At 54.0% G+C, this 26,454-nt stretch overlaps 3 protein-coding genes across 9 annotated transcripts in view; 2 read left to right on the top strand and 1 right to left on the bottom strand.

Annotated features, from left to right (window-relative positions):
• Positions 1-111: 111 nt before the first annotated feature.
• LOC100076208 (cytochrome b ascorbate-dependent protein 3) lies at positions 112-15,845 on the bottom strand. 3 transcript variants are annotated; one of them, XM_029060829.2, is made up of 6 exons: positions 15,702-15,845; positions 7,760-7,950; positions 6,019-6,227; positions 4,512-4,666; positions 3,594-3,747; positions 112-2,130 (listed from the first exon to the last, which is right to left on the bottom strand). In XM_029060829.2, the coding sequence occupies exons 2-6, from the start codon at positions 7,941-7,943 to the stop codon at positions 2,107-2,109; spliced, it is 726 nt and encodes a 241-aa protein (XP_028916662.1). In that variant the 5' UTR covers positions 7,944-7,950; positions 15,702-15,845; the 3' UTR covers positions 112-2,106. The 3 variants fall into 3 exon arrangements, with proteins under 3 accessions (XP_028916662.1, XP_028916664.1, XP_028916663.1); XM_029060831.1 differs by lacking the exon at positions 15,702-15,845 and adding an exon at positions 12,186-12,340; XM_029060830.2 differs by lacking the exon at positions 15,702-15,845 and adding an exon at positions 8,387-8,860.
• Positions 15,846-15,870: 25 nt separating this feature from the next.
• On the top strand, positions 15,871-25,698 carry TMEM138 (transmembrane protein 138). 2 transcript variants are annotated; one of them, XM_029060833.1, is made up of 5 exons: positions 15,871-15,930; positions 18,731-19,034; positions 21,217-21,388; positions 23,651-23,726; positions 24,726-25,698. In XM_029060833.1, the coding sequence occupies exons 2-5, from the start codon at positions 18,907-18,909 to the stop codon at positions 24,833-24,835; spliced, it is 486 nt and encodes a 161-aa protein (XP_028916666.1). In that variant the 5' UTR covers positions 15,871-15,930; positions 18,731-18,906; the 3' UTR covers positions 24,836-25,698. The 2 variants fall into 2 exon arrangements, with proteins under 2 accessions (XP_028916666.1, XP_028916665.1); XM_029060832.1 differs by having other exon boundaries at positions 24,723-25,698.
• Positions 24,833-26,454, top strand: part of TMEM216 (transmembrane protein 216) — a 23,006-nt gene continuing 21,384 nt past the window's right edge. For all 4 annotated transcript variants that reach the window (XM_039911393.1, XM_039911394.1, XM_039911397.1 and 1 more), the window contains exons 1-2: positions 24,833-24,922; positions 26,190-26,381. In XM_039911393.1, the coding sequence (XP_039767327.1) occupies positions 26,375-26,381 (7 nt within the window). In that variant the 5' untranslated portion in view covers positions 24,833-24,922; positions 26,190-26,374. The remainder of the gene's footprint in view (positions 24,923-26,189; positions 26,382-26,454) is intronic.

Here is a 26,454-nt window from a genome sequence, read left to right as displayed (position 1 = left end):
TTTCACAGTCATTTCTCCACCGACCTGTCCAACCAGAAAGTTAAGGGCTAAGTGCTTCGTACAGTGCTCTGCACGCAATAACTACTCAATAAATCCCACTGATGGATCGAATTGTGTCAGTTAAGTCATTTAATAACATTTGCAACCAAGCATTCCCCGGAATAGGTAATGTGAGAACACAAAGGAGTCTGAATCCAGCAGTACGTCTGACGCGCTCCAGGCTGGCCGGACCCATCGATCTCGACTGAGCACTCCAGTCCAGCAAGGCCCTGAACGCTGAACCGAACTCACCCCAAAACAGTTAGGGGGGGTTGGCCTCATCCACAGTTTCTAGGCCCCGCACAGGGAAAAGTCCATCCCAGAGCCAGGGACCCGACTGAAAAGATTTTCCAGAGGTCATTTTTCTTCCAATTAGATACTGTGCCCACGATACCCGCTGGGTTGAACAGGACAAGTAGGAGAGAAGAACCTGAGAGCAGCAGCCAGGGGAGGGGGAGATGGGAAAAGTGCAGCGGTGGAGGAAGAAAGTGCTCAAAGTGAAGGGAAAAGACTGATTTGATAAAAAAAAGGGGGTGGTCAATGAACTTCCCAGAAGGCCTGGGGCTGAGCCAGAGACTCAGGAAGAAGCTTTTTCAGAAGCCAGTGCTGATCCCTCCCATCCCCAATTCCACTTGGCACTGGTGCCCAGGGCAGGGAACTGGTACTTGGCAATGGTTGTCCAGCTGGCTCAGAGCTGTGAAAACTGGACAGCCAGGGGTAACACGAATGGAACACGGCCAGGCAGGCTGGCCAAACCTCTGGCCTGAGGGTCACCCCCAGGTCTGCAGGCTGGGACTCCTGACCTCATTCCCTCCACCAGCCCTCTGCCCCAGGGCGGGGAGGTGGCGGGTGAGCAGCCTGGCTGGATGAAAAGGACCGGCAGGCCAGATATTGCCTGTGGATCGTCTCCTGCCCTCCGTCCCCCAGGCCCAAAAGGTTCAGCAAGAATCAGTATTCTACTCCTCTGTCACCGTGGGTGGCGGCGGCCTGCCAGTCGGTCAATTCCTCCTTGCCAGAGCAGGCAAAGCGGGTCCCTGGGCTTGACCGGGCAGTGACCGGCCTGGAAATGTCGGGGCAGGATCCGGATGCGGGCCCCGGCTGCAGCAGGAGCTAAAAGTTAGGGCAGGGGATCAGACCGCGAACATTGCACTCAGAGCCTGGAGTGGAGGGATGAGCGGCTTCTTTGTTTCTATCCCTTCCCCTATTGGCCTGTTCCAAGACAGATCTAGCGTCACTTTCATCCCACTCACACCCCAGATCGACACCATCCACCTACACACACGCACGCACGCACTCGTTCGATTCAATCATATTTATCGAGCACTTACTTTGTGCAGAGCCCTGTACTAAGCCCTCGGGAGAGTACAATACCGCAATAAACGGACACATTTCCTGCCCACACACGCGTACACAGACACACGCGGACGCTCTACGTACGAATGGATTGCCCCGTGACGTGTAAGGCCAAGAGGTTAAAGGAGCTAACGTCATCTCCCGTGAGAGGGGAGCAGAGACGGAAAGTGGAGAAGGGATTCTTCCCACAACCTCCCCACTTCGAGACCATGAATCGCGCTTGAGTTCCGCCCTCTCGTCTCCCTGAGTCTTTCAGCCTTCTTCACCTGGGGGTGGAGAGGTGAAGCCAGCCTGAAAGGCAGGAGGAGAGGACGGAGAGTGAGGCAGAGGCGCGAGAGACAGGAGCGTGCGTGTCCGGGACAGCGGCGGGGAGGAGGCCGGAGGGAGACAGCCAAAGAAGGAAGCCGCACCTGAGTTGTAAAGAAGACAGCTGAGAAAGACGGAGTTGAGAAAAGGCACGATCGGGAGAGAAGGGGGTAGAAAGACCCGGGGAAGCAGTCAGGTGGCAAATGGAAAGACTGAGAGAGCAGGATAAGCCCGGGGGGCGGGAGGAAGCTGGATGCTGCCGCTCCCCGTTTTCCCCCTGGTCGTCCAGGCCCCGGTCAGGCTGTTGCCGGCAGCGGGAGAAGAGATTCTCTGGCGGAGGAAAGAACGCCGTCTGTGTTGGGGGGGGATCACAGGTCCGCGTTACACCTCCTCGGGGCCCATCTGGCTTCACTCCCTTTCGAGCAACAGGGGCTGGAAAGAGAGTCGGGGGTGCGTGAGTTAACGACGCGACACGGGCAACCCCCCCGCCAATCTCCTAGAAAGAGGTCGCCTGGTACCCACCACCCTCAGCAGCCCGATTTTACAGACTGGAAGCTTCGTGTGGGCAGGGATCGTGGCTGTTGTACTTTTCCAAACTCTGAGTATCGTGCTCTGCATACAGTAAGTGCTCAGTAAACGTGACCGACCGATGGATCGACTGGCAGCGCCTCGCTGGGCCTCCGACTTTGCCAAGGAAGAAGATTCCTTCAAATGCAGCACTCCGCCAGTTAGGTTTTCCGACCACGAGTAACACGCGCCCACTCCAGATACCTGCTACTTCACGGTGGGAGAGGACAGGCCCCCCACTGAAGGGATCGGTGAGAAGCGGAGTTTCCACCGTGTCCTTCTTGAGCTCGGACCGCCCACTAGATAGGGTTCTTTCCCAGAGAAGGGAATGGGGAGGTCCCCATTTTTTTTATTTTACTTTATGGCATTTGTTAAGTGCTTACTACGTCCCGGGCACAGTGCTAAGCGCCGGGGTAGATGCAAGATAATCAGGTTGGACATAGTCCCTGTCCCGCATGGAGTTCACAGTCTTGATCCCCATTTTACAGCTGAAGCAACTGAGGCATAGAGGTCATGGGTTCAAATTCCAGCTCTGCCGTTTGTCAGCTGTGTGACTGTGGGCAAGTCCCTTCACTGCTCTGTGCCTCGGTTACCTCATCCGTAAAATGGGAATGAAGACTGTGAGCCTCACGTGGGACAACCTGAGTAGCCTGTATCTACCCCAGCGCTTAGAACAGTGCTCTGCACATAGTAAGCGCTTAACAAATACCGACACTATCATTATTAAGTGAAGGGACTTGCTCAAGGTCACCCAGCAGACGAGTGGAGAGACCGGGATTAGAACCAGGTCCTTTTGACTTCCGGGCCTGTGATTCATTCAATCGTATTTATTGAGCGCTTACTGTGTGTCGAGTACTATGCTGAACGCTTGGAAGAGTACAATACAACGATAAACAGGCACATTCCCTGCCTGCAACGACCTCACAGTCTAGAGGACCCACCCCTAGTTGTGATGGCGCTCCTTCCGCCATCTACCTCGCCCTTTAGACGTGAGCTTGTGGTGGGCAGGGAATGTGTCTGTTATACTGATCTACTGTACTCTCCCAAGCGCTTAGTACAGTGCTCTTCACAGAGTAAGTGCTCAGTAAGTACAAATGACTGACCGACTCTCCCCAGCTGAGTTTTTCCAGTGCTTAGCAGCTTTAGGCCCAATATGGTGGTCTCTCTTGGAATCCAAACCAGCCAGCACACCCTCTTGTCTGCTTAGAATTTCCCTCTCCGACCCAACACTGCGACCTTCTAGCGTCCCAGGATGCCGCGGAGCCCCCCGACGCCCTCCCTCGGCCCCCCTCTCCGGCCCACCTGGGGTCTGGCCCGCGGGCCCGTACCTGTCTGTCCGACAGCACCCCGGGCTCGGGTGGTTTCCAGGGTGACGCCAGGAGGACATAGAGAACCAGCAGCCCGAAGACCACCACTAACATCCCGGTCACGTTGGCGAAGCGGGCCTCCACGGGGAGGCCGGAGTAATGCGTCTGGTTGTTCCTGCGGGGTCGGATGAGCGGCTCGGCTCTCCCCGGGCTCCTTTCCCTTCCCCCACCCCTCCCTGGAGGGGACCTCTAGGCCGTAAGCTCCACGCGGGCAGGGAGTGTGTCCGTTGATTGGTATACTGTACTCTCTCGAGCGCTTAGTACAGTGCTCTGCACACAGTAAGCGCTCAGTAAATATGACTGACTGATTGGAGGACAGTCCTACCACCGAAGTCGATGAGTGGGACCTTCTGGGCCTCTCCTTCAGAGGCAGGACCAATTATTATTATTATCATTATTATTATTCTGGCAGTTGTTAAGCACTTACTTTATGCCAAGTACTGTATTAAGCGCTGGGACTGATACAAGGTGGTTGGGTCGGACACAATCCCTGTCCCACATATGGCGCACAGTCTTAATCACCATTTTACAGATGAGGTAACTGAGTCCCAGAGAAGTGAAATGACTTGTCCAAGGTCACACAGCAGACAAGCGGCAGAACCAGGATTAGAACCCGGGTCCTTCTGACTCCCCAGCCCGTGTTCTAACCAATAGGCCACACTGCTTGTCAGTTCCACTCTTCTCCCCTCCAGGACAGCGGTCCTGGCCCTGACCCGGTCTTTCAGATAGGTCCTCTCTTCTCACGCTAACACTGTCCTCCTCCTCCTCCTCCTCCTTTTCCTCCTCGTCCTCCTCTTCCTCCTTTAGATGGTCTCCCTTCATGCCCAGGAGGAGAGCCTCCCCGCCGCCCCAGGCTTGGGCCTTCTGCCCAGGACTCACAGACAGAAGAAGAGCTTCTCGTTGATGCCAGAGAGCACGGAGGCTATGGCCAAGGAGAGAATGGAGGCCCCGAAGAACACGTGGATGGGTTTGAGTAGGCTGCGTACCCACACGGGCGCCCAAGGCAGCAGGAAGATGGCAAAACCGAACAACCACTAGTGGGAAAGAGAGAGATTCGGGTAAGGACCGGGGACACGGCTTTGGTGTCCCTCCCCACTGCCTCCTGGATGCCCCCCTGCATCTCCCACGCTTCTCCCGTTCCAGCCCCCTCCTCGTCGACATCCCCGCCTTTTCCGAAATGGACCCTGTCCCCCGCCTCCTTTCAACATCCCACGTCTTCCATGCCGCTAAATGCTCCCTCTGCCTCGAAGCCCTCCTTGACTGACAAAAGACAAGGGTGTCCTCACTCCTATATGGGAATCATCACGTAGGTGAGCGCCAACTCGGGATACAGACTTGACTGTTCAGATGTGGGTATATATAACCTAAATGCGGGGGGCGGGGTGTGTCTAGGTATGTGAGAGAGAGATGCTTATTATCATCAGGAGCGGCAGCAACATTTTTTGAGTGCCTAAAGTGTACAGAGCACGGTTCTAGTCGCTTGGAGAACATACGGTTTACTATCTATCGAAAGACAAAACTGTGGAAACAGCACAGGATCGGGAGGCAGGAGATCTGCCATCTACCTGCTGTGTGACTTTGGCAAAGGTACTGCTCCAGGCCTCAGTTTCCTCATCTGTAAAATAGGGACCTAACACCTGTTCTCTCTCCTCGTAGGCCGTGAGGCCCATGTGGGACAGGGAATGTATCCAATCTCACTGTCTTGTATCTATCTCAGCAAGGAGTTCAGTGCCTGCCACATAATGAGCATGCAAAGAAGACTGTCGTTACTATTACTTAAGGGGACATAAAGTGCCAAATATACAATAGGTAAAGGATACAAATGATCAAAAATAACAAGCAGCAGCCAAGAAAAGAGCAGACGGATACGATCCATTCTCTGGCCGTGAAGATTTTAAAGTCTACACCCCAAGATGGTGCTTCTCTCAGACAGGCCCTCCAAAACCTCATGATTGCGTGATCGCGACCGCGATCATCTACCTGCCTGATGAGGAAAGAGAGCCGGTGTGGGCAGGGATCGTCTCTCTTTATTGCTGAATTACCAGGCGCTCTGGAACAGTGCTCTGCACACAGTAAGCGCTCAATAAATACGACCGAGTGAATGAAGGAAGGAAATAATAATGTTGGTATTTGTTAAGCACTTACTATGTGCCGAGCACTGTTCTAAGCGCTGGGGTAGACATAGGGGAATCAGGTTGTCCCACGTGGGGCTCACGGTCTTAATCCCCATTTTACAGATGAGGGAACTGAGGCACAGAGAAGTTAAGTGACTCACCCACAGTCACACAGCCGCCAAGTGGCAGAGCTGGGATTCGAACTCATGAGCCTTGACTCCAAAGCCCGTGCTCTTTCCACTGAGCCACGCTGCTTCTCACAGGGCACCCACCTGACAGGCGTAGAGGAAAACGGTGGTGATCCCCAGCCAGCTGTGCAGTGAGTAGAGGTTGGTGATTTTCTTCCACCTGTGATAAGTGAAGACGACTAACAGGGCCAGGACCACCAGGACAAAAGCGGTCAGGTGCAGGGCGGCGTGGAGCAGCTTCCAGGGCAGCTTGGATCCCACCCAGGACTGGGGCAGCCGGTACACTAGCGATGCTGCGGGGAGATCGGTCATGCTGTCAACCAATCAGTCGACGGTCTTTATTGAGCGCTTACTGGGTGCGGAGCCCTGGACTGAGCGCTCAGTACAGCATCGTACTGCTCTTTGTCCCCTCAGTCAAGGGGCTTAAAGCATCCCCCAGATACGGTTCTTTCGGCCGCCTGGGGGAGGCGAGGGGTTGGAAATGATAATAACAATAAGAATAATAATAGTATTCGTTAAGCGCTCACTCAATGTCAAGCACCGTTCTTCGCGCTGGGGTAGATACGAGTTAATCAGGTTGGACACAGTCCCTGTCCCACAAGGGGCTCACACCCTTAGTCCCCATTTTATAGGTGAGGTAACTGAGGCCCGGAAGTGAAGTGACTCACCCAGAAAACAAGCGGCGGAGCTGGGATTAGAACCCAGGTCCTTCTGATTCCCAGGCCCCTGCTCTATCCGCTAAGCCGCGGGGGGACGGGGACGTCGACTATACCAAGCCTTCGGCTCATCCAGCAGCCTTCAGGGGTGGGGTGAGGGGGGCTGCTTGGGTTGGGGGAAGAGGTAGAGTCCGTAAGGGAAGAAGAGCAGGGTTCCCTTCCCCTCCCCTGACGGGTTGGTGAAAATACGCTGGTTGTTCTGCTTTGCCTACTCCGCTGGTGAAGACAGAGAGCACGGGGTGGGTAGTCTGGCGGGGCAGGGGAGGTGGGCACCGGTCCCAAACCTCGCCCTGCGAGGGATCCCGGGTCATTCAACAACCATCTCCCCCCTGGAACGGTCACTGGCAGAACACCCCCTTTCTCACCTCCCTCTCCCCGAAACTGACCCTACTGCACATAGGTAGCCTGGGCACTTAGGACAGTCCCCTTCCTCCTCTCTCGGCCCCGGCAGGGTTGAAAGCCTCTACTAGAGAGAAATGGACTTGCCCCAAGCTGGGGGGGGGGGGGAGGGAGGGCCCAGAACCACCCTGATTAACTTGCATCTACTCCACCACGCTTAGAACAGTGCTTCACACACAGTGAGTGCTTAACAAGTACCATAATTGTTATCCCAGTCACCCAACCCCAAGCCTCCACGCCTTATTTTTTTTTTCATGGTATTTGTCAAGCACTCACTATGTGCCAGGCACTGTTCTAAACGCCGGGGTAGGTAGGACTGATCAGTTTGGACACGGTCCATGTCCCACGTGGGGTTCACAGCCCCATTTTACAGATGAGAAGCAGCGTGGCCCAGTGGATACACACGGGCCTGGAGTCACTCATCTGCTGTGTGACCTTGGGCTAGTCGTTTTACTTCTCTGGGCCTCCATTACCTCGTCGGCAAAATGGGGGTTAATACCGGCAGCCCTCCGCGGGACAGGGACTGTGTCCAGCTTGATCTGCTGATATGAACTCCAGACCTCAGAAGGGTGCCTGGCACATAGCGAGCGCTCAACAGATGCCACAGTTATTATTATGGAACTGAGTCACGGAGAAGTGAAGTGACTTGCTCAAGGTCACACAGCAGACAGGTGACGGAGCCAGCGCCTCTCCGGTGGCTCCTTACTCACCTGCCCCATAGAGCACCACCATCCCCGCTACCATCAGGACGGGATGCCAGTTGAATATGGCGTCCGACCGGCCCAAGCTGAAGCCTCCGCGCCAGTGCTGCAACCAGTAGATGGTCAAGAGCACGCAGAGGGTGCCCAAGGCGCCCAGGGCCAGGGAGAAGACGAAAAAGCGGCCTGTGGCCATCTCGCTCCTGCAGAGGAGGGAAAGGTGACAAGTCAAACACTTCCCTCCGGGCCACCTGGGGTCCCGTTCCCCGGGCGGACCAGGATCTCTCTGCTACCCTCGCCCCATGCCACCTTCTAGCCTCTGCCCTGTCCACCGCCCCTGCCCCGGCCCGCCGGGATCAGACGGGGAACCGTACCTCCACCTCCGCCGGCCGTCGGCCGGGGGGCTCAGGTTTCCTTTTATTAAAATAGAAAGGGCAGGGCCTCCCCGCCCCCCACCTCCCTCGCCGTTGGCCACTCGGCCCAGCTCAACGGGTCCCGGCGTATGGGCCGTGGGTTACTTTGTGGGTCCGGGAGGAGCGGAGGCGGCCCCCGATCCGGCACTGCTCCCCGCTAGGCTGGGGCGGGTCCCGGGTCAGAGGAGGGCAGGCACTATCTGAATTCCAAGCTCCATCCCCTTACCTTTAGCTCCACCGCCCCCGGCCTCCGCTGAATACAGACGGGGAGGCCCAGGAGGCTGCTACCCGGCTGGCTGCTAGAAATCCCTTCTCTCGTCTGCTAGAAATCCCTTCTCTCGACAGTCCGAGTGGCCGGTCCCCTCCCCGGAGAAAGCGCTAGGCAAATTGGCCCTCGCTGTGCCTTCCTCTTCACTCTGATATCCTCTCCCTTGACTTTCACACCCTCAACCCACACCTGATGATACGGCTCTGGCCCCAAGAAGATTTCCAACTTCTCCTTTCTCAAACCCATTCTTACCACAAGAGGTGGAAAGGGGAAGTGAAGAATCAGGGTCCAGAGAGAGAAAAACTGTTTCTGATGCCCCCAGGGTATACACACGGGGGCCGGCGTGAACTGGGCCCAGCCTACAGGCCGGAACAGGGCCGAGCAGCCTCCAAAGCCCCCCAGATGAATTTAATTTACATCGGGCTCCAATGCCCCGAGGGTTCCAGGCTCCTTTTCTTCTTCTCCTCCTCCTCCTCCTCCCTTCACACCCCCAAGGACCCAGGGTCACCTCCTCCCCTTTCTCCCCTACAGTTTAGGTTTGGGTCCTTGCCCGCACCGAGGGGGAAGGAGGAAACCCTTAGGTATCTAGGTGTGAATGAACTACTCCTAATTACTCCTACCAGTACCACCAATAATAAGAGTAATACTTCCTGGGAACCCCATGTGCTTAGTACGATATTTGGCTGGCACGTAGTAAATGCTTAACAAATATCACTATTATTATTATTATTCAAACGACGGCTCTGCTCTTCACCTAAGGGGACCAAAAATCTGTTTATCTTAGGTCGGATGGGCACGAAACCAACAACCACTGTCTCAAATCCTTCTCCTCCAATTCGGCTTCTGTCCCCTTGGTTCCACAGAAAATGCCCTCTCGAAGGTCACCAATGATCTCCTTCACGCCAAATCTAACGGCCTCAACTCCATCCTAATCCTCCCCGACCTCTCGGCTGCCGACACCGTGGTCCAGCCCCTTCTCCTGGAAACGTTATCCGACCTTGGCTTCACTGAGTCTGTCCTCTCCTGCTTCTGCTCTTATCTCTCTGGCCTCTCAATCTCGTCTCCTTGGTGGGCTCCTCCTCTGCCTCTTACTCCCTAACTTGTGGGAGTCCCTCAAGGTTCATTTCTGGGTCCCCTTCTATTCTCCATCTACACCAGCTCCCTTGGAGAACTCATTCGCTTCCATGACTTCAACTACCATCTCTACGCGGATGATACCCAAATCTACATCTCCAACCCCGATCGCTCTCCCTCCTGCCTTCAAGATGCATCTCTTCTTGGATGTCCTCCCGTCATTTCAAACTTAACACGTCCAAAACAGAACTCCTTATCTTCCCACCCAAACCCTGTCCTCCCCCTGACTTTCCCAACGCTAGAAGGCACCACCGTCCTTCCCGTCTCACAAGCCTGTAACCCCGCTGTTATCCTTGACTCTTCCTTCTCATTCAACCCACATATTCAATCCATCACTAAATGCTCGTTATATCCCGGCTAGACTACTGTGTCAGCCTTCTCTCTGACCTCCCTTCCTCCTCTCTCGCCCCGCTCCGGTCTATTCTTCACTCCGCTGCCCGGCTCATCTTCCTGCAGAAACGATCTGGGCATGTCACTCCCCTTCTTAAACAACTCCAGTGGTTGCCTATCGACCTCCACTCCAAACAAAAACTCCTCACTCTAGGCTTCGAGGCTCTCCATCACCTTGCCCCTTCCTACCTCTCCTCCCTTCTCTCTTTCTACCGCCCACCCCGCACGCTCCGCTCCTCCGCCGCCCACCTCCTCGCCGTCCCTCGGTCTCGCCCATCCCGCCGTCGACCCCCGGGTCACGTCCTCCCGCGGTCCCGGAACGCCCTCCCTCCTCACCTCCGCCAAACTGATTCTCTTTCCCTCTTCAAAACCTTACTTAAAAATCACCTCCTCCAAGAGGCCTTCCCAGACTGAGCTCCTCTTCCCCCTCTACTCCCTCTGCCATCCCCCCTTTACCTCTCCGCAGCTAAAGCCTCATTTTCCCCTTTTCCCTCTGCTCCTCCACCTCTCCCTTCCCATCCCCACAGCACCGTACTCGTCCGCTCAACTGTATATATTTTCGTTACCCTATTTATTTTGTTAATGAATTGTACATCGCCTCGATTCTATTTAGTTGCCATCGGTTTTTACGAGATGTTCTTCCCCTTGACGCTGTTTAGTGCCATCGTTCTTGTCTGTCCGTCTCCCCCGATTAGACCGTAAGCCCGTCAAACGGCAGGGACTGTCTCTATCTGTTGCCGACTTGTTCATCCCAAGCGCTTAGTACAGTGCTCTGCACATAGTAAGCGCTCAATAAATACTATTGAATACTATTGAATGAATGCTGTCGGTCCCGCCTTCACAACATCACCAAAATCCGCCCTTTCCACTCCATCCAAACAGCTAACACGTTAATACAATCGCTCGTCCTATCCCGCCTGGATTATTGCATCAGCCTCCATGTTGACCTCCCAGCCTCCTGTCTCTCCCCACTCCAGTCCGTACTTCGCTCTGCTGCCCAGACCACGTTTCTATAAATACGTTCAGGACGCGTCACCCGGCTCCTCAAAAAACTCCAGTGGTTGCCCATCCACCTCCGCATCTAATAAAAACTCCTCACCATTGGCTTTAAAGAACTCCACCCCCTTGTGCCCTCGTACCTCACCTCGGTGCTATTCGTCTACAACCCAATCGGCACACTTTGCTCCTCTAGTGCTAACCTTCTCACCGTGCCTCCATCTCACCTCTCTCGCCGCTGACTTCTAGCCTACGTCCCACCTCTGGCCCGGAACGCCCTCCCTCCTCAAATCCTCCGATTACTCTCCCCCATTTCAAAGCCTTATTGAAGGCACATCTCCTCCAAGAGGCCTTCCCAGACTAAGTCCCCCCCCCCCCTTACCTCTTCTCCCACTCCCTTTTGCATCACCCTGACTTGCTCCCTTTGTTCTTCCCCCCCCCCCCCCCAGCCCCACAGCCTGTTGGGGAAGCAGCGTGGCTCAGTGGAAAGAGTCTGGGCTTCGGAGTCAGAGGTCATGAGTTCGACTCCCGGCTCTGCCACTTGTCAGCTGTGTGACTGTGGGCGAGTCACTTAACTTCTCTGTGCCTCAGTTCCCCCATCTGTAAAATGGGGATTAAAAGTGTGTGAGCCCCACGTGGGACAACCTGATTACCCTGTATCTCCCCCAGCGCTTAGAACAGTGCTCGGCACCTAGTAAGCGCTTAACAGATACCAACGTTATTATTATATCTATCATTTATTTTATCTGTAATGATGTCTGCCTCTCCCCCTCTAGACTGTAAGCTCGTTGTGGGTGGGAAATCTATTATTGTATCGTACTCTCCCAAGCGACAGGGCTCTGCACACAAGAAGCGCTCAATAAATACGACTGAATGAATGAAGGACCGGAAGATGTTTGGAGTGGAGGGGTGGGCGAAGAGGGGCTGAGAGGGGAGAGAAGGGAAAGAGGATAAAAGAAGGAGAGAGTGGCTGGGGGGAATAGGGCATAATGGAGAGGAGGTGGGGGTGGGCCTTCTCTGTGTCTCTTCTTCTGCCACCTGGGCCTCTGCTCCCTCCTTATCTAACGCAGTCACCTCCTCCTCCTGCTTCCCCCGAGCTGCCCCAGTGCCGGGGTCACTCATTTTTCCCGGGTTGCGACAGAAGCCCCGGCCACGGGGGCACCGGCCCGTCCCGAGCCCTGTTTTCGCCGGGGACGTCAGGCCGGGCCGCTGACGCATCTCAGGTCGGCCAGCCGACCTGCGGCTGTTGCCGTTTCCCACCAGGCAACAGGGACGGACGGTGGTTCTCGCTCGGACGGTGGTTCTCGCTCCGCTAGCCTCGTAAGCTCTTCGAAGGCAGGGAGCGTGTCTGCTAACTCCCACTGTTCTCTCTCAAGCGCCGAGTACAGTGCTCCGCACAGCGTGGCTGCTCAGTAAATGCCATCGACTGACTGACCACAACCGGGTCCGGGAGCCTGACGCCACCGTCACTTCCCTTTAATCTCCTTGTGGGCAAGGACTGTGTCTGCCGACTCTTTTCATTCAATAGTATTTATTGAGCGCTTACTATGTGCAGAGCACTGTACTAAGCGCTTGGAATATACAATTAGGCAACAGATGGAGACCATCGCTGCCCAATGACGAGCTTCCAGTCTAACTGGGGGAGACAGAGGGACAAAAACAAGACAACTTAATCGGATAGATTCAGGGGGACCTCATTAACAAAATAAAAAGGGTAATAAAAATCCATACAAATGAGCACAGGCTGAGGGGAGGGGAAGGGAGAGGGGGAGGAGCAGAGGGAAAGGGGGCTTAGCTGAGGGGAGGTGAAGCGGGGGGGGGGGAAGGGGGCGCAGAGAGGGAGCAGAGGGAAAAGGGGAACCTCAGTCTGGGAAGACCTCTTGGAGGAGGTGAGCTGTCAGTAGGGCTTTTTATTTTAAAGGTGTTTAATGGGAATCGAGGGGCAAGTTACAATAACAAAGTCAGACACAAAAACAAGAGAGGGGTTGGGATGAGAAGGGAGGGGGTTACAAAATAATGAGAAGTGTCGGGAGCGGGTCAAAGATGGTCCAACGAGTCACGGCCAGGCTAATATGGCCTTTCACGACGATCTTGACTCTGCTTTCCCAAGAGTTTAGTACGGCGCTGTGCACGGAGGAAGCGCTGGTACAGGGGACGATGGTGTGTGAGCCGCTGACACAGCCTCCAGGGCGCTTGCCACCCTGACCACCCCAAAGGCAAAGGCTCACAATCTAGCGAGGAGGGAGTTGGAGGATTGAATCCCCATTTAACGAATCTTTCAGTTTTGGTGCTCGGCTTGCGGGGGATCCAGGGGCCCGGCAGCCATGACCCTCCTCCCCTGTCTCACCCCCACCCTTCACAGAGGCTCGTGCGGGCATCATCACACACTCCACCTCCCTTCCCATCAGCTCATAATAATAATAAGGATGGTATTTGTTGAGTGCTTACTGTGTGCCAAGCACTGTTGCAAGTACTGAGGTAGACACAAGGTAATCACGTTGTCCCATGTGGGGCTCACAGTCTTGGTGAGGGATTCAAGGCCAGGTGGGACCTCATTATCTTATATCAACCCCAGAGCTTAGTACACTTCTCGGCACACAAGTAAGCACTTACGTATTATTCTTTAAAATAATACTTGCAAAAATGGAAAAAAGGAAATACTTGCCCTGAAAATTTCCAGAACGAAGCCCAGGAAAAATGGATAATTCAGTTATTCTGGCCCTCAGGCAGGGCATGTAAACTGAACAAAAAACATCTCAAATGTTCTGACCACGATAAACGGTCCACGTCCCTCTTATATAGGAAATTGTGTAAGTACAGAAGGACTGAGAGAGAAGTCGGTGTTGATTTAAGCGTGTATCAAAAAAACTGGGGTCATTTCCTTTCATTTTATCATCGTTAAAACACTTTCTAATGCCCGCATTGTGGGGTGGGGGGAGACAAGCGAAGAGAATGCAATCAGTTTGTCAAGCGTAGTAAAATTGAGAGTTTACTGGGTGCAAAGCACTCTACTAAGCACTTGGCAGTAAACCGTCCCCTGCCCCCAAGGACCTGAGTTCTAATTCCAGCTCCGCCTCTTGCCCGCTGTGTGACTTTGGGTAAGTCGCTTCTCTGTGCTTCACTTTCCTCATCTGTAAAATGGGGGTTCAATTCTTGTTTTCCCTCCTACTTAGATTACGAGCTCCAAGTGGAATAGGGTCTGTGTCTGACCTGTTTGACTTGGATCTAACCCAGCTCAAAGAACAGCGTTTGACGGAGTAAGCGCTTAACAAATACCAAGAGACCTCCAGTCAGTCCAAGCACAAGTCAGTCCAAGTCCAAGCTAGAGAACTTGCTTAACAAAGCGTGGCTCAGTGGAAAGAGCACGGGCTTTGGAGTCAGAGGTCATGGGTTCGACTCCCGCCTCTGCCACTTGTCAGCTGTGTGACTCTGGGCAAGTCACTTAACTTCTCTGGGCCTTAGTTACCTCCTCTGTAGAATGGGGATGAAGAGTGTGAGCCCCACGTGGGACGACCTGATTCCCCTGTGTCTACCCCAGCGCTTAGAACAGTGCTCTGCACATAGTAAACCACCATTATTATTGTTAAAGCACTCAACAAATACCAAGAGACCTCCAGTCAGTCCAAGTCACAAGTCAGTCCAAGTCACAAGTCAGTCCAAGTCCAAGCCCAGGGAACAGAGCACAGGCCTTGGAGTCAGGAGACCAGGTTCCAGTCCCAGCCTCTCCATCTGCCTTCTGGGTGACCTTGGGCAAACTGGTTCCCCTTTTCCAACCCCAGCGCTTAGAGGCTCAGTGGAAAGAGCCCGGGCTTCGGAGTCAGAGGTCATGGGTTCGAATCCCAGCTCGGCCACTTGTCAGCTGGGTGACTTTGGGCAAGTCACTTAACTTCTCGGTGCCTCAGTTCCCTCATCTGTAAAATGGGGATGAAGACTGTGAGCCCCACATGGGACAACCTGATTCCCCTGTGTCTACCCCAGCGCTTAGAACAGTGCTCGGCACATAGTAAGCACTTAACAAATACCAACATTATTAGTTAGGTACCCTTCTCTGTAGGGTGGCTACAACATAATGAGATTGTCCCACGTGCTTTAACCCCCATTTTAGGGATGAGAGCAACTGAGGCACGGGGAAGCCAAGTGGGTCGCCCAAGGTCACGAGGGGATGAGAACCGACCACCTCAGGGTGCCAAGCCCTTGCTCCTGGGCCAGGCTGCTTCCCTTGGCCTAACTTAGGGGAGAGGAGAGGCCGCTCCCACCTCAAAGGCTTCTGGGAGATGTAGTCCGCCCAGCTCAGGGGCTTCTGGGAGATGTAGTCCGCCCGACTCAGGGGCTTCTGGGAGATGTAGTCCGCCCGGCTCAGGGGCTTCTGGGAGATGTAGTCCGCCCGGCTCAGGGGCTTCTGGGAGAATGTACATCGCCTTGATTCTATTTAGTTGCCATTGTTTTTACGAGATGTTCTTCCCCTCGACTCTATTTATTGCCATTGTTCTCGTCAGTCCGTCTCCCCCGAGTAGACCGTAAGCCCGTCAAACGGCGGGGACCGTCTCTATCTGTTGCCGACTTGTTCATTCCAAGCGCTTAGTCCAGTGCTCTGCACCTAGTAAGCGCTCAATAAATACTATTGAATGAATGAATGAATGAATGAATGAATGTAGTCCGCCCGGCTCAGGGGCTTCTGGGAGATGTAGTCCGCCCGGCTCAGGGGCTTCTGGGAGATGTAGTCCCGGCCGCCCCCACCGCCCCGCGGACGCACCTGGAGCGGCCTCGCCGCCTGCCGCCCCCCACGTCCGCCCGCGGGCGAGGCACCCTGGGAGTCGAAGTCTTGCGGGCCCGCGGCCTTTCCCTCCGCGCCGCGGGGAGCCGAGCGCCACCGGCGGGGCCGCCCACCGAGGAGAGGGCGGGAGCGGCTAGAGCGGCACTTCCGGTTCCGCCGTCGGGCCCGCAGGGGGCGTCGCCCTGACAACGGGCCATGGCGGCGTGAGGTGAGTGCGGGAGGCCTGGGCCGCCCCGGGACCAGCCCCGCCACAGGGGAGGAGGGAAGGGGCTCCGTCCTGGGGAGCCGGGGGAAAACCGCTTAGCACAGAGTCGGGGACGTTCAGTCCTTCACAGTCGTTCATTCCCTCGTCTTGATTGGGCGCTTATAGGGTGGAAAGAGCCCGGGCTTGGCAGTCAGGCGTCATGGGTTCGAATCCCCGCTCTGCTACTTAATAATAATAATGTTGGTATTTGTTAAGCGCCTACTAGGGGCAGAGCACTGTTCTAAGTGCCAAGGGGAGATCCAGGGGCATCGGGTGGTCCCACGTGGGGCTCACAGGCTTCATCCCCATTTTACAGATGAGGCCCAGAGAAGTGAAGTGACTCGCCCACAGTCACCCAGCTGACGCGTGGCAGAGTCAGGATTCGAACCCATGGCCTCCGACTCCCAAGCCCGGGCTCTTTCCACTGAGCCACGCTGCTTCATGTTCACGCCGCTTGTCAGCTGGGTGACTCTGGGCAAGTCACTTCACTTCTCTGGGCCTCACTTGCCTCATCTGTCAAATGGGGATTAACTGTGAGCCTCAAGTGGGACAACCCGATGACCCTGTATCTCCCCCGGCGCTTAGAACGGTGCTCTGCACATAGTAAGCGCTTAGCAAATACCAACATTATTATTATTACTTGTGAGCTTTGTGACTGTGGGCGAGTCACTTCACTTCTCTGGGCCTCAGTTCCCTCATCTGTAGTATGGGGATGAAAAGTGTGAGGCCCATGTGGGACAACCCGATTCCCCTGTGTCTACTCCAACGCTTCGAAGAGTGCTTTGCACATAGTAAGCGCTTAACAAATACCAACATTATTATCTGTAGAATGGGGATGAAAAGTGTGAGCCCCACGTGGGACAACCTGTATCTCCCCCAGCGCTTAGAGCAGTGCTTTGCACATAGTAAATGCTTAACAAATGCCAACATGATTATTATTAGGTGCAGAGCACTGGACTAAGCGCTTGGAATGGACCATTTGGCAACAGATAGAGACAATTCCCACCCAACGACAGGGTCACAGGTCTGATCGGGGGAGACAGTCTAATCATTCATTCCCAGTCATTCAATTGTATTGATTGGGCACTTACTACTACTACTAATAATGTTGGTATTTGTTAAGCGCTTACTCTGTGCCAAGCATTGTTCTAAGCGCTGGGGAAGATACAGGGTCATCAGGTTGGCCCACGTGAGGCTCACAGCCTCCATCCCCATTTTACAGATGAGGTAGCTGAGGCCCAGTGAAGTCACTTGCCCACGGTCACCCAGCTGACAAGTGGCAGAGCCGGGATTCGAACCCATGACCGCTGACTCCCAAGCCCGGGCTCTTTCCACTGAGCCGCGCTGCTTCTCTAGGTGCAGAGCACTGTACTCAGCGCTTGGATTGTGCAATTTGGAAACAGATCGAGACAATCCCTGCCCAATAACAAGGTCACAGTCTAAACATTCATATTAATTGAGTGTTTACTATGTGCAGAGCACTGTACTAAGTGCTTGGAGGGTACAATTCGGTAACAGATAGAGACAATCCCTACCCAACAGGCTCACGGTCTAAACATTCATATTGATTGAGCTCTTACTATGTGCAGAGCACTGTATTAAGTGCTTGGAAATGCACAATTCGGCCACAGAGACCATCCCTGCCCAACGACGGGCTCACAGTCTAAACATTCGTATTGATTGAGCGCTTACTGTGTGCAGAGCACTGGACTAAGCGCTTGGAAAGCACAATTCTGCAACAGAGACAATCCCTGCCCACCAACGGGCATATAGTAGGCGCTTAACAAATAGCATTAAAAAAAAGTGTGACAGTTCCTCTGCTGCCCCTCCCCATCACCCCGACTCGCTCCTTTTGCTCTAATAATAATAATAATGTTGGTATTTGTTAAGCGCTTACTCTGTGCCAAGCACTGTTCTAAGCGCTGGGGGAGATCCAAGGTCATCGGGTTGTCCTCCGCGGGGCTGACAGCCTTCACCCCCATTTGACAGGTGAGGAAACTGAGGCCCAGAGAAGTGAAGTGACTTGCCCAAAGTCACCCAGCTAACAAGTGGCAGAGCGAGGATTAGAAGTCTGACTCCCAAGCCCGGGCTCCTTCCATTGAGCCACGCTGCTTCCCCACCCCAAAGCACTTGTTTGTATATGCACATTTTTATAATTATAATCCTATTTATTTTTATGAATGATGTGTATATATCTATAATTCTGTTTACTTATGATGACGCTACTGATACCTATTTACTTGTTTTGATTTCTGTCTCCCCCCTTCTAGACTGTGAGCCTGTTGTGGGCTGGAATTGTCTCTATTTGTTGCTGAATTGTATTTCCCAAGCGCTTAGTACAGTGCTCTGCGCACAGTGAGCGCTCAAGAAATACGATTGAAGGAATGAATGACTGGGGAGGTGGGGGCACCCTGGAGGGGGTGAAGGCAGAATTGTAGAGGTGCCTCCTCCCTCTCCCTCTGCTCCACAGAAGGTGGGCTTGTATGATCATTTCTCCAGTGTGATGGAGAAGCAGCATGGCCTAATGGAAAGAACTTGGGAGTCAGAGGTCTTGGGTTCTAATCCCGGTTCTTCCCCCTGTCAGCTGTGTGACTCTGGGCAAGTCACTTCTCTGGGCCTCAGTTCCCTCGTCTGTAAAATAGGGATGAAGACTGTGAGCCCCACGTGGGACAACCTGATGACCTTGTATCTCTCCCAGCTCTTAGAAGAGTGCCTGGCACATAGTAAGTGCTTAAGAAATACCTTAATTATTATGCATTTACAGAAGCCTCACTTCTGCCGTCTTCCCTCCCGACAAGCTGCAGGAGCGCGGCTGGAGGAGGAGGCCGGCGGGCCTGACAGCCGAAGGAAATCAGGGCCTCTCCCTCGGTGTTGGGGAGGGGCCTCGGACCCGTTTCTGCGGGGGATGCTCCCACTGACGCCCAGCGTTGGAGAGGGAAGATGCTCCAGACAAGTAATTACAGCCTGGTGCTGTCCCTGCAGTTTCTGCTCCTCTTCTATGACCTGTTTGTCAACTCCTTCTCCGAGCTGCTGCGCGTGGCTCCCGTCATCCAGTTGGTCCTCTTCATGTGAGTTCGGCAAGGCGGATCCTTAAAATTTGAAACCGAGACCCAGACTCCCGATTCCTACTCCTCATAAATAGATTCCTATTTGTCATCACTCTACTAATGATCGCGATCAGTCGCTTAACTTCTCTGGGCCTCCGTTCCCTCATCTGTAAAATGGGGATGAAGTCCGTGAGCCCTACGTGGGACACCCTGATTACCTTGTGTCCACCCCAGCGCTTAGAACAGTGCTTTGCGCATAGTAAGCGCTTAACAAATGCCATCGTCATTATTATTATTAATCGGTAAGCACTTACTGAGTGTAGAGCAAAATGTGTGGGTGGGATTTGTTAAGGGCTTATTAGGTGTCAGGCACTGTACTGAGTGCTGGGGCAGGTGCAAGACAGGTTGGATCCAGTTCATGTCCCCCATGGGGCTCACAGTATTAATCCAATTTCTCTGCTGCCCCTCCCCATCACCCCGACTCAATTCCCTTTACTCTAATAATAATAATAATGTTGGTATCTGTTAAGCGCTTACTATGTGCCAAGCACTGTTCTAAGTGCTGGGGGAGATACAGGGTCATCAGGTTGTCCCCTGTGAGGCTCACAGGCTTCATCCCCATTTGACAGGCGAGGAAACTGAGACCCAGAGAAGTGAAGTGACTTGTTCAAAGTCACCCAGCTGACAAGTGGCGGAGTGGGAATTGGAACCCACGACCTCTGGCTCCCAAGCCTGGGCTCCTTCCATTGAGCCAGGCTGCTTCCCCGCCCCCCATGGGGCTCTCAGTCTTAATCCTAATTTTGCAGTGGGGTAACTGAGGCATAGAGAAGTGACTTGACCAAGGTCCCACAGCAGACATGGCGGAGCTGGAATTAGAACCCCGGTCCTTCTGAATCCCAGGCCCGTGGTCCGTTCACCGGGCCACGCTGCTTCACCTGTTGGGTGAGGGAGTCACCTGCCTCGGTGCCCCAGGGTTGGGCACCTGGCTGGTCCTGCCGGGTGCGGGCTGCCAACAGCCCGAGAGCTGCTGCGTTTTTGAAGGCAGCGCCGATTTGTACCCGTCAGCTTTGTGGCAGCCGTAGGGAAAGAACCGAGGACTCGGTTGCCAGAGTGGTTGAGGCGGCCAGGCTAGTGGACAGGAGCAGCGTGGCTTAGCAGAAAGACCCTGGGCTTGGGCGTCACAAGGACCTGCTCTGCCACCTGTCGGCATTATGACCCCGGGCAAGTGTCTTCACTTCTCTGTGCCTCAGTTCCCTCATCTGTAAAATGGGGACTAAGACCGTGAGCCCCACGTGGGACAACCCGAAGACCCTGTATCTACCCCAGCGCTTAGAACAGTGCTTGGCTCACGTAAGCACTTAACAAATACCGTCATCGTTATTATTATGATAGGACACGGGCCTGGAAGTCGGGGGACCTGGATTCTGATCCTGGCTCTGCCACTCGTCTGCTGTGTGACCTTGGCAAGTCACTTAAATTTTCTGAGTCTTAGTTCTCTCATCTGCACGGTGGGGTTTAAGACTGAGAGTCCCATGTGGGACATGGACTGTGTCCAGCCTGATCAGTTTGTATCTACCACAGCGCTTAATAATACTAATAGTAATGTTGGTATTTGTTAAGGGCTTACTATGTGCCGAGCACTGTTCTGAACGCTGGGGTAGATATAGGGTAATCAGGTTGTCCCATGTGAGGCTCACAGTCTTGATCCCCATTTTACAGATGAGGGAACTGAGGCACCGAGAAGTTAAGTGACTTGCCCAAAGTCACCCAGCTGACAGGTGGCAGAGCCGGGATTAGAACCCACGACCTCTGACTCCTAAGCCCGGGCTCCTTCCACTGAGCCACGCTGCTTCTACAGTGCCTGTCATATAAAAAGCGCTTAACGACTACCATTAAAAAAAAAAAAAGACCTGCTCTCCCTCCCGCTTAGACAGTGAGCCCCACGTGGGACAGGGACTGGGTCCAAACCGATTAACTCGTATCTACCCCAGCGCTTAGAACAGTGCTGGACACAGAGTGAGTAGCAAAAACCATTGTCACCGTAATAATTATCATTATTATTTTCACCCCGGAGTAGGATTCGGGTCACCCACCGGGCTCTGAGAATGGTCTGGGGTTTAGAGGCAAAGCGGGGCTTCTCAGGGCGGCCGTGAGATTTGCATCGAGGCACCCGCTCACCCATATCTGATTTGTGTTCCCGCAGCATCCAGGATATCGCCACCCTCTTCAACGTCATCATCCTTTTCCTCATGTTCTTCAATACCTTCGTCTTCCAGGCCGGCCTGGTCAGTCTCCTCTTTCATAAATTCAAGGGGACCATCATCTTGGCGGCCACATACCTCGCCCTGAGCATCTCCTTCCACGTCTGGGTCATGGTAAGGGCAGAACCCGGGAGGGGGCCTGAAGCAATCAACCAGTGCTGTTTACTGAACTCTTACCGGGTGCAGAGCACCGTACTGAGTGCTTGGGAGGTGACAGCGTAACAGAGAGGGTTGACACATTCCCTGTTCACAACACGCTTACGGTCTAGAGCGTGTTTCAGGGTTTTCAGGGTTTCAGCTGAACCCCAGAATGTCTTCCTTTCCTTTTTCCTGAGAGGACAGCTGTTGAGCAAAGCCGAAATGATAGCAGAGACCATGACCACAGCTGGGAGTAAATCACTCAGACAGTTGTGGAGGGCTGCTCTGAAGTCGAAAGGGCAAGGGGCCGGAGACTTGAGGGCGAATTAGAGATTAGATTAGCGAAGCAACGTAGCCTAGTGGAAAGAGCCCGGGCCTGGACGTCTAAAGGACCTGCTCTGCCACGTGTCGGTCCTCGGGCAAGTGTCTTCACTTCTCTGTTCCCTCATCTGGTAAAATGGGGGTTAAGACTGGGAGCCCTATTTGGGACGTGGACTGAGTCCAACCCGATTATCTTGTATCTACCCCAGCCCTTAGTACAGTGCCTGACACGTAGTAAGCGCTCTGCCCTGAACTGATCTCACCTCCTTATGTAAACTTCCCAACCACGATTTGAGTCACATCTCAAGTCAAGGGTTTTTTCTGGTGTCTCCTAGCCTGTACTTCAGGACCGACCTAAAAGGCAAATTTGGTCACCCAACAGCTACTTGGGTCCTACCTGCTTTGGAAGCACTCAGGGCCCTGGTCCGGTTTCTTCCAGGACTCAGCTTCTCCCCGGACTCAGCTTCCCCCCGAATGGAATATTTGGGGGTTTGAAGGCTACTAATTTGATATTTATTTTCTGTAGCATTTCAGAAGCGCTTACTATGTCAGGCACTGTTCTAAACGTTGGGGTAGGTACAAGCGAATCAGGTTGGACACCATCTCGGCCCCACGTGAGGCTCACACCCTTAATCCCCATTTTACAGATGAGGTCAGTGAGGCACAGAGATGTGACTTGCTCAGGGTCACACAGCAGGCAGGCGGCCGAGCCGCGATTAGAACCCAGGTCCTTCTGACTCCCAGGCCCATGCGCCATCCACTAGGCCACACTGCTCCTTGTTATTACTATATTAACCAATGCAATAATATAATAATGAAAGTGACATGGGACATTCCTAGAGATGAATGCTTAATAGCAAATATCCAGACAACCGAAACTTGACGTGATGGAGAGAACAGGCCAGACTTTGGCTCAGTGCCCGCTGCCCTCCTCCCGATCTGGATTCTAGTCCCTATCACCCACATTTGTAAAGGACCACTTCCAAGCTGTCTCCTTGGACCCCCAATCCAAACTGAAGACAAATGAGGAGTCCTAGATGCAGATCTTTCTTCCGCTTACTCTTCTCCGTCCCTCCTCTCCCCTCACCGGCTCTGCCTGGTCTGATTTGGAGCCTTCCAAGCCCTAAGCTTCTCTGGGCGTGGAAAGGGATTAGTCCCCTCTCTTTTAGCAGGCGGGAATCGAGCACACAGGAGGAGGAGGCCTGGTTAGGACAGGGTGCTTTATGAGAAGCAAGGGCCTGAGCCGTGCTGACCGAGGCCCCGGGCTCCTGCCCGCTGGACATGTAAGAAGATTTTTCCGGGATCTGAGTCCTGAAGCCAGAATAGGCCCCGGCTTTCTGGGTTAAGCCGTTGAGCACATTAGCCCATTAACCTCTGCGTGCACTTGAGACCCTTTCCCTGCCAGGGACAGAAACAAAGGGTTTAAGAAAGAAGGGGGGCGGGACACGACATGGGCGGTGCAAAGCCCTTCGCAGGGAGTCTGACTTCGCAGGGAGTCAGAGTTCATGGGTTCGAATCCCGGCTCTGCCACTTGGCAGCTGTGTGACTCTGGGCAAGTCACTTCTCTGTACCTCAGTTACCTCATCTGTAAAATGGGGGTTAACTGTGAGCCTCACGTGGGACAACCTGATCACCCTATATCTACCCCAGCGCTTAGAACAGTGCTCTGCACATAGTAAGCGCTTAACAAATACCAACGTTATTATTAGAAAAGGAAGTCCCAGGCGAGAAGCTTGGTGAGAGCTGAGAAGTGAGAGAGATTCAGACGGCTGCCAAAATTCTCCACTTAGGCAGGGGGACACGGGCACCATCCCCAGAGGCGGCGGTAGGGCTGGGGGCACGGGGTCACAGGAGGGCCGGGGCAGGACTGGGAACGGGGTTGTTTGGCCTCTCTCCGATTGTCTGTGTCTCCTTCAGAATTTGCGCTGGAAAAACTCCAATCGTTTCATTTGGACCGATGGACTCCAAGCACTGTTTGTGTTCCAGAGACTGGGTAAGAAGCAGCGTGGCCTACTGGATCGAACACGGGCCTGGCAGTCAGAAGGACCTGGGTTCTAGTCCTGGCTCTGCCACTTGTCTGCTCAGTGACCTCGGGCAAATCACTTCACTTCTCTGGGCCTCGGTTACCTCATCTGTAAAACGGACTGAGTGCCCCACGAGGGACAGGGACTGTGTCCAACCTGATTACCTTGTATCTACCACAGTGCTTAGGACAGAGCAGCCTAGTCAATGCTATAAAAAAGTAAAATAAAATAGAAAGGGACTGATCCTTGGGACCAGCCAGCTAGCCAGAAAGCTCCTGAACTCCCTGCTCTGTAACATGAGGCAGTGAAGCCTGGGGTCGACTTCTCCATCTCTCAGTCAATCAGTGATATTTATTGAGCACTTACTATGCACAGAAGACTGGCTTAAGAGTTTGGGAAAGTACAATACGGCAGGGTTGGTGGACACATTCCCTGCCCACAAGTAGCTTATAGTCTCGAGGGGGAGACAGACATTAAAATAAATGGCGGCTCTGCCCGTCAGTGCCGCGGGGATGAGGGTGGGGTGAATACCAAGGGCTTTTGAAAGGGTCACCGACCCAGGCGCAAAGGCGACGCAGAAGGGAGAGGGAGTGGGGGAAATGAGGTTTTAGTCAGGAAAGGCCTCTTGGAGATGGGATTTGGGGAGGGCTTTGAAGGCGGGCAGCGTGGTGGTCTGTCAGATGTGAGCTGCAGGCCAGAGGTACGACCTGGGCAAGGGGTCAGCGGCGAGCTAGACGGTAGGGTCTCACTTGCCTTCCACTCAGCCAGATGAGAAGAGTCCCCTGCGTCCCCGGGAGACGGACCCGAGCCACGGGAGTTCAGTCGTCCTTCCTCCTGCTTGGGGGCCGCACGGCCTTCCCCAGAAAGAAGGATTCCCCATAGACCCATATGAGAGGAAGAGACAGAGAGGTCCTCCCCGAAGCCGACTGAAACTCTGCGCCTCTTCTGTCCCTTGTCTTCCCCAGCAGCCGTGCTGTATTACTACTTCTACAAAAGGACAGCAGTGCGCCTGGGCGACCCCCGCTTCTACCAGGACTCCCTGTGGCTACGCAAGGAGTTCACGCAGGTCCGCGGCTGAGCCCTCTCCCTCCGGACAGGTGGACATCCTGCCCAGCCAGCGCCTCCCAAGAGCTGGGCCCAGCGGTCGGCCGGCCCGGACCTTAACGTAGGAGCCTGCCCTCTTTCCTTCTCCCTCGGGCCCCTCGCCCCACACTAGGGGAGAAGCACAGCCTATCCAAAAGAGCACGGGAGACCTGGGTTCTAATCCCGGCTCTGCCACTTCCCTGCTGGGTGACTTGGGGCACGTCGCTTAACTTCTCTGGGCCTCGGTTTCCTCATCCGTAAAGTGGGGAATCAGTCCTTGTCCTCCCTCCCCTTAGACCGCCAGCCCCTCGGGGAGCCGGGACTGTGTCCGATCGGATCGTGCCGCACATTCCCCGGCACTTAATAGAGTGCTTGGCATATAGTAAGCGCTTAAGAAACACCGCAGTGGTTATCATTAGAGGCTGACTCTAAAGTCAGACTAGGGAGTCTGTACCCAGGACTCTGGCCAGTTGTGGAATTAGAGTTCAAGAGAGGAGACCCTGGGAAAAGTAAGATGACCCCTCTACTCCGCCATCTTCTTTTGCTTCCTTTCTAACACACACTCACAAACATTTCTCCCCCCCACCATCCTCTTTGCTCTCCCCACTCCCCGCCGTTACTTCCATTCTGCTCCTCCCTTTACCGATGTCCTTCCTTCAGAGGCGAGGGCCTGAGGAGCGATTCCAGCTTTTCCCAAACAGCTCCTGCCTCCCATATTTGGGTTATGTGGGAGCAAACAGTGACCCCCAAGCTCCCCCCCACCCCCAGTATCTGGGGACTTAGGTGACTCTTGTGTTTCATACCTTTTATATATATTTTTTATAATAGACAATAAATTGGATTCCTTTTTTGCAGAAATTTGCTCTGGGGGTCTGTCTCATTCATTCATTCATTCAATCTGATTTATTGAGCGCTCGCAGTGTGCAAAGCACTGTACTAAGCGCTTGAGAGAGTACACTATAACAATACACACATTCCCCGCCCACAACGAGCTCTCTGTTGGGGGTCTTGGGGGTCGTTTGCTTCCTTTAGAATCCTGGAAAGACCCAGTGGAAGTAATCCAAACCCCGAGCTCTTCCTCTAAACACTTGCCTTCACTGTTCCAGCGCTTTTCCACCTGCAGTGTGTCACGGCACGTATAGGTGACACTCGGCTCAAGTCTCGCTAAACGCCCCTCCGCCAAACCGTTGGCTTCAGAAGGAGGGATGAGGATAATCTGTTCGCTTTAGGGAACTTTCGGGTCTCCTTGCTTTAAAGAGGCTTTTTGCCACTAAAGCTGGCCAAGTCCTCAAACGCTTTGTTCAGTTCTCCCTTCTGAATCTCTCAGCCGTCTCCCCCTTTCCTTCTAGACCGAGACGAACGATCTGGGTCCGCCCGAAAGAGTCTCCCAGAATTAGGTGGGCAAAGCACAGCACCGAACTGTGGCTCGGAACCCCTCCAGCCGCTCCCGGAAGAGGGCCGGCCCCAGTGAGTAGGATCCCTGGCAAGTGAGGGGACGGTAGCCCGATCTGACTTCTGACAGCTTAACCTGCTTATGAAAGGTAATCAGAGGAACTCGGGACTCTCCCCTGGTGTCCGCCTGGAGTGTTGGCTCAGTGGGGAGCCTCATCAACT

This window comes from Ornithorhynchus anatinus, chromosome 3 (assembly GCF_004115215.2).
Source record: "Ornithorhynchus anatinus isolate Pmale09 chromosome 3, mOrnAna1.pri.v4, whole genome shotgun sequence".
In the NCBI taxonomy this organism is placed as follows: Eukaryota; Metazoa; Chordata; class Mammalia; order Monotremata; family Ornithorhynchidae; genus Ornithorhynchus; species Ornithorhynchus anatinus.
This window is presented reverse-complemented; position numbering and strand designations above follow the sequence as displayed.

Coding starts and splice junctions, on each gene's coding strand:
- LOC100076208 (XM_029060829.2), bottom strand. CDS start 7,943: ATGGCCACAGGCCGCTTTTTCGTCTTCTCCCTGGCCCTGGGCGCCTTG. Junction 3,748..4,511: donor GAGAAGCTCTTCTTCTGTCT/GTGAGTCCTGGG, acceptor CCGACCCCGCAG/GAACAACCAGACGCATTACT. Junction 2,131..3,593: donor GGGTGCTGTCGGACAGACAG/GTACGGGCCCGC, acceptor CTCTCTTTCCAG/CCCCTGTTGCTCGAAAGGGA.
- TMEM138 (XM_029060832.1), top strand. CDS start 18,907: ATGCTCCAGACAAGTAATTACAGCCTGGTGCTGTCCCTGCAGTTTCTG. Junction 19,035..21,216: donor ATCCAGTTGGTCCTCTTCAT/GTGAGTTCGGCA, acceptor GTGTTCCCGCAG/CATCCAGGATATCGCCACCC. Junction 21,389..23,650: donor CCTTCCACGTCTGGGTCATG/GTAAGGGCAGAA, acceptor TGTCTCCTTCAG/AATTTGCGCTGGAAAAACTC.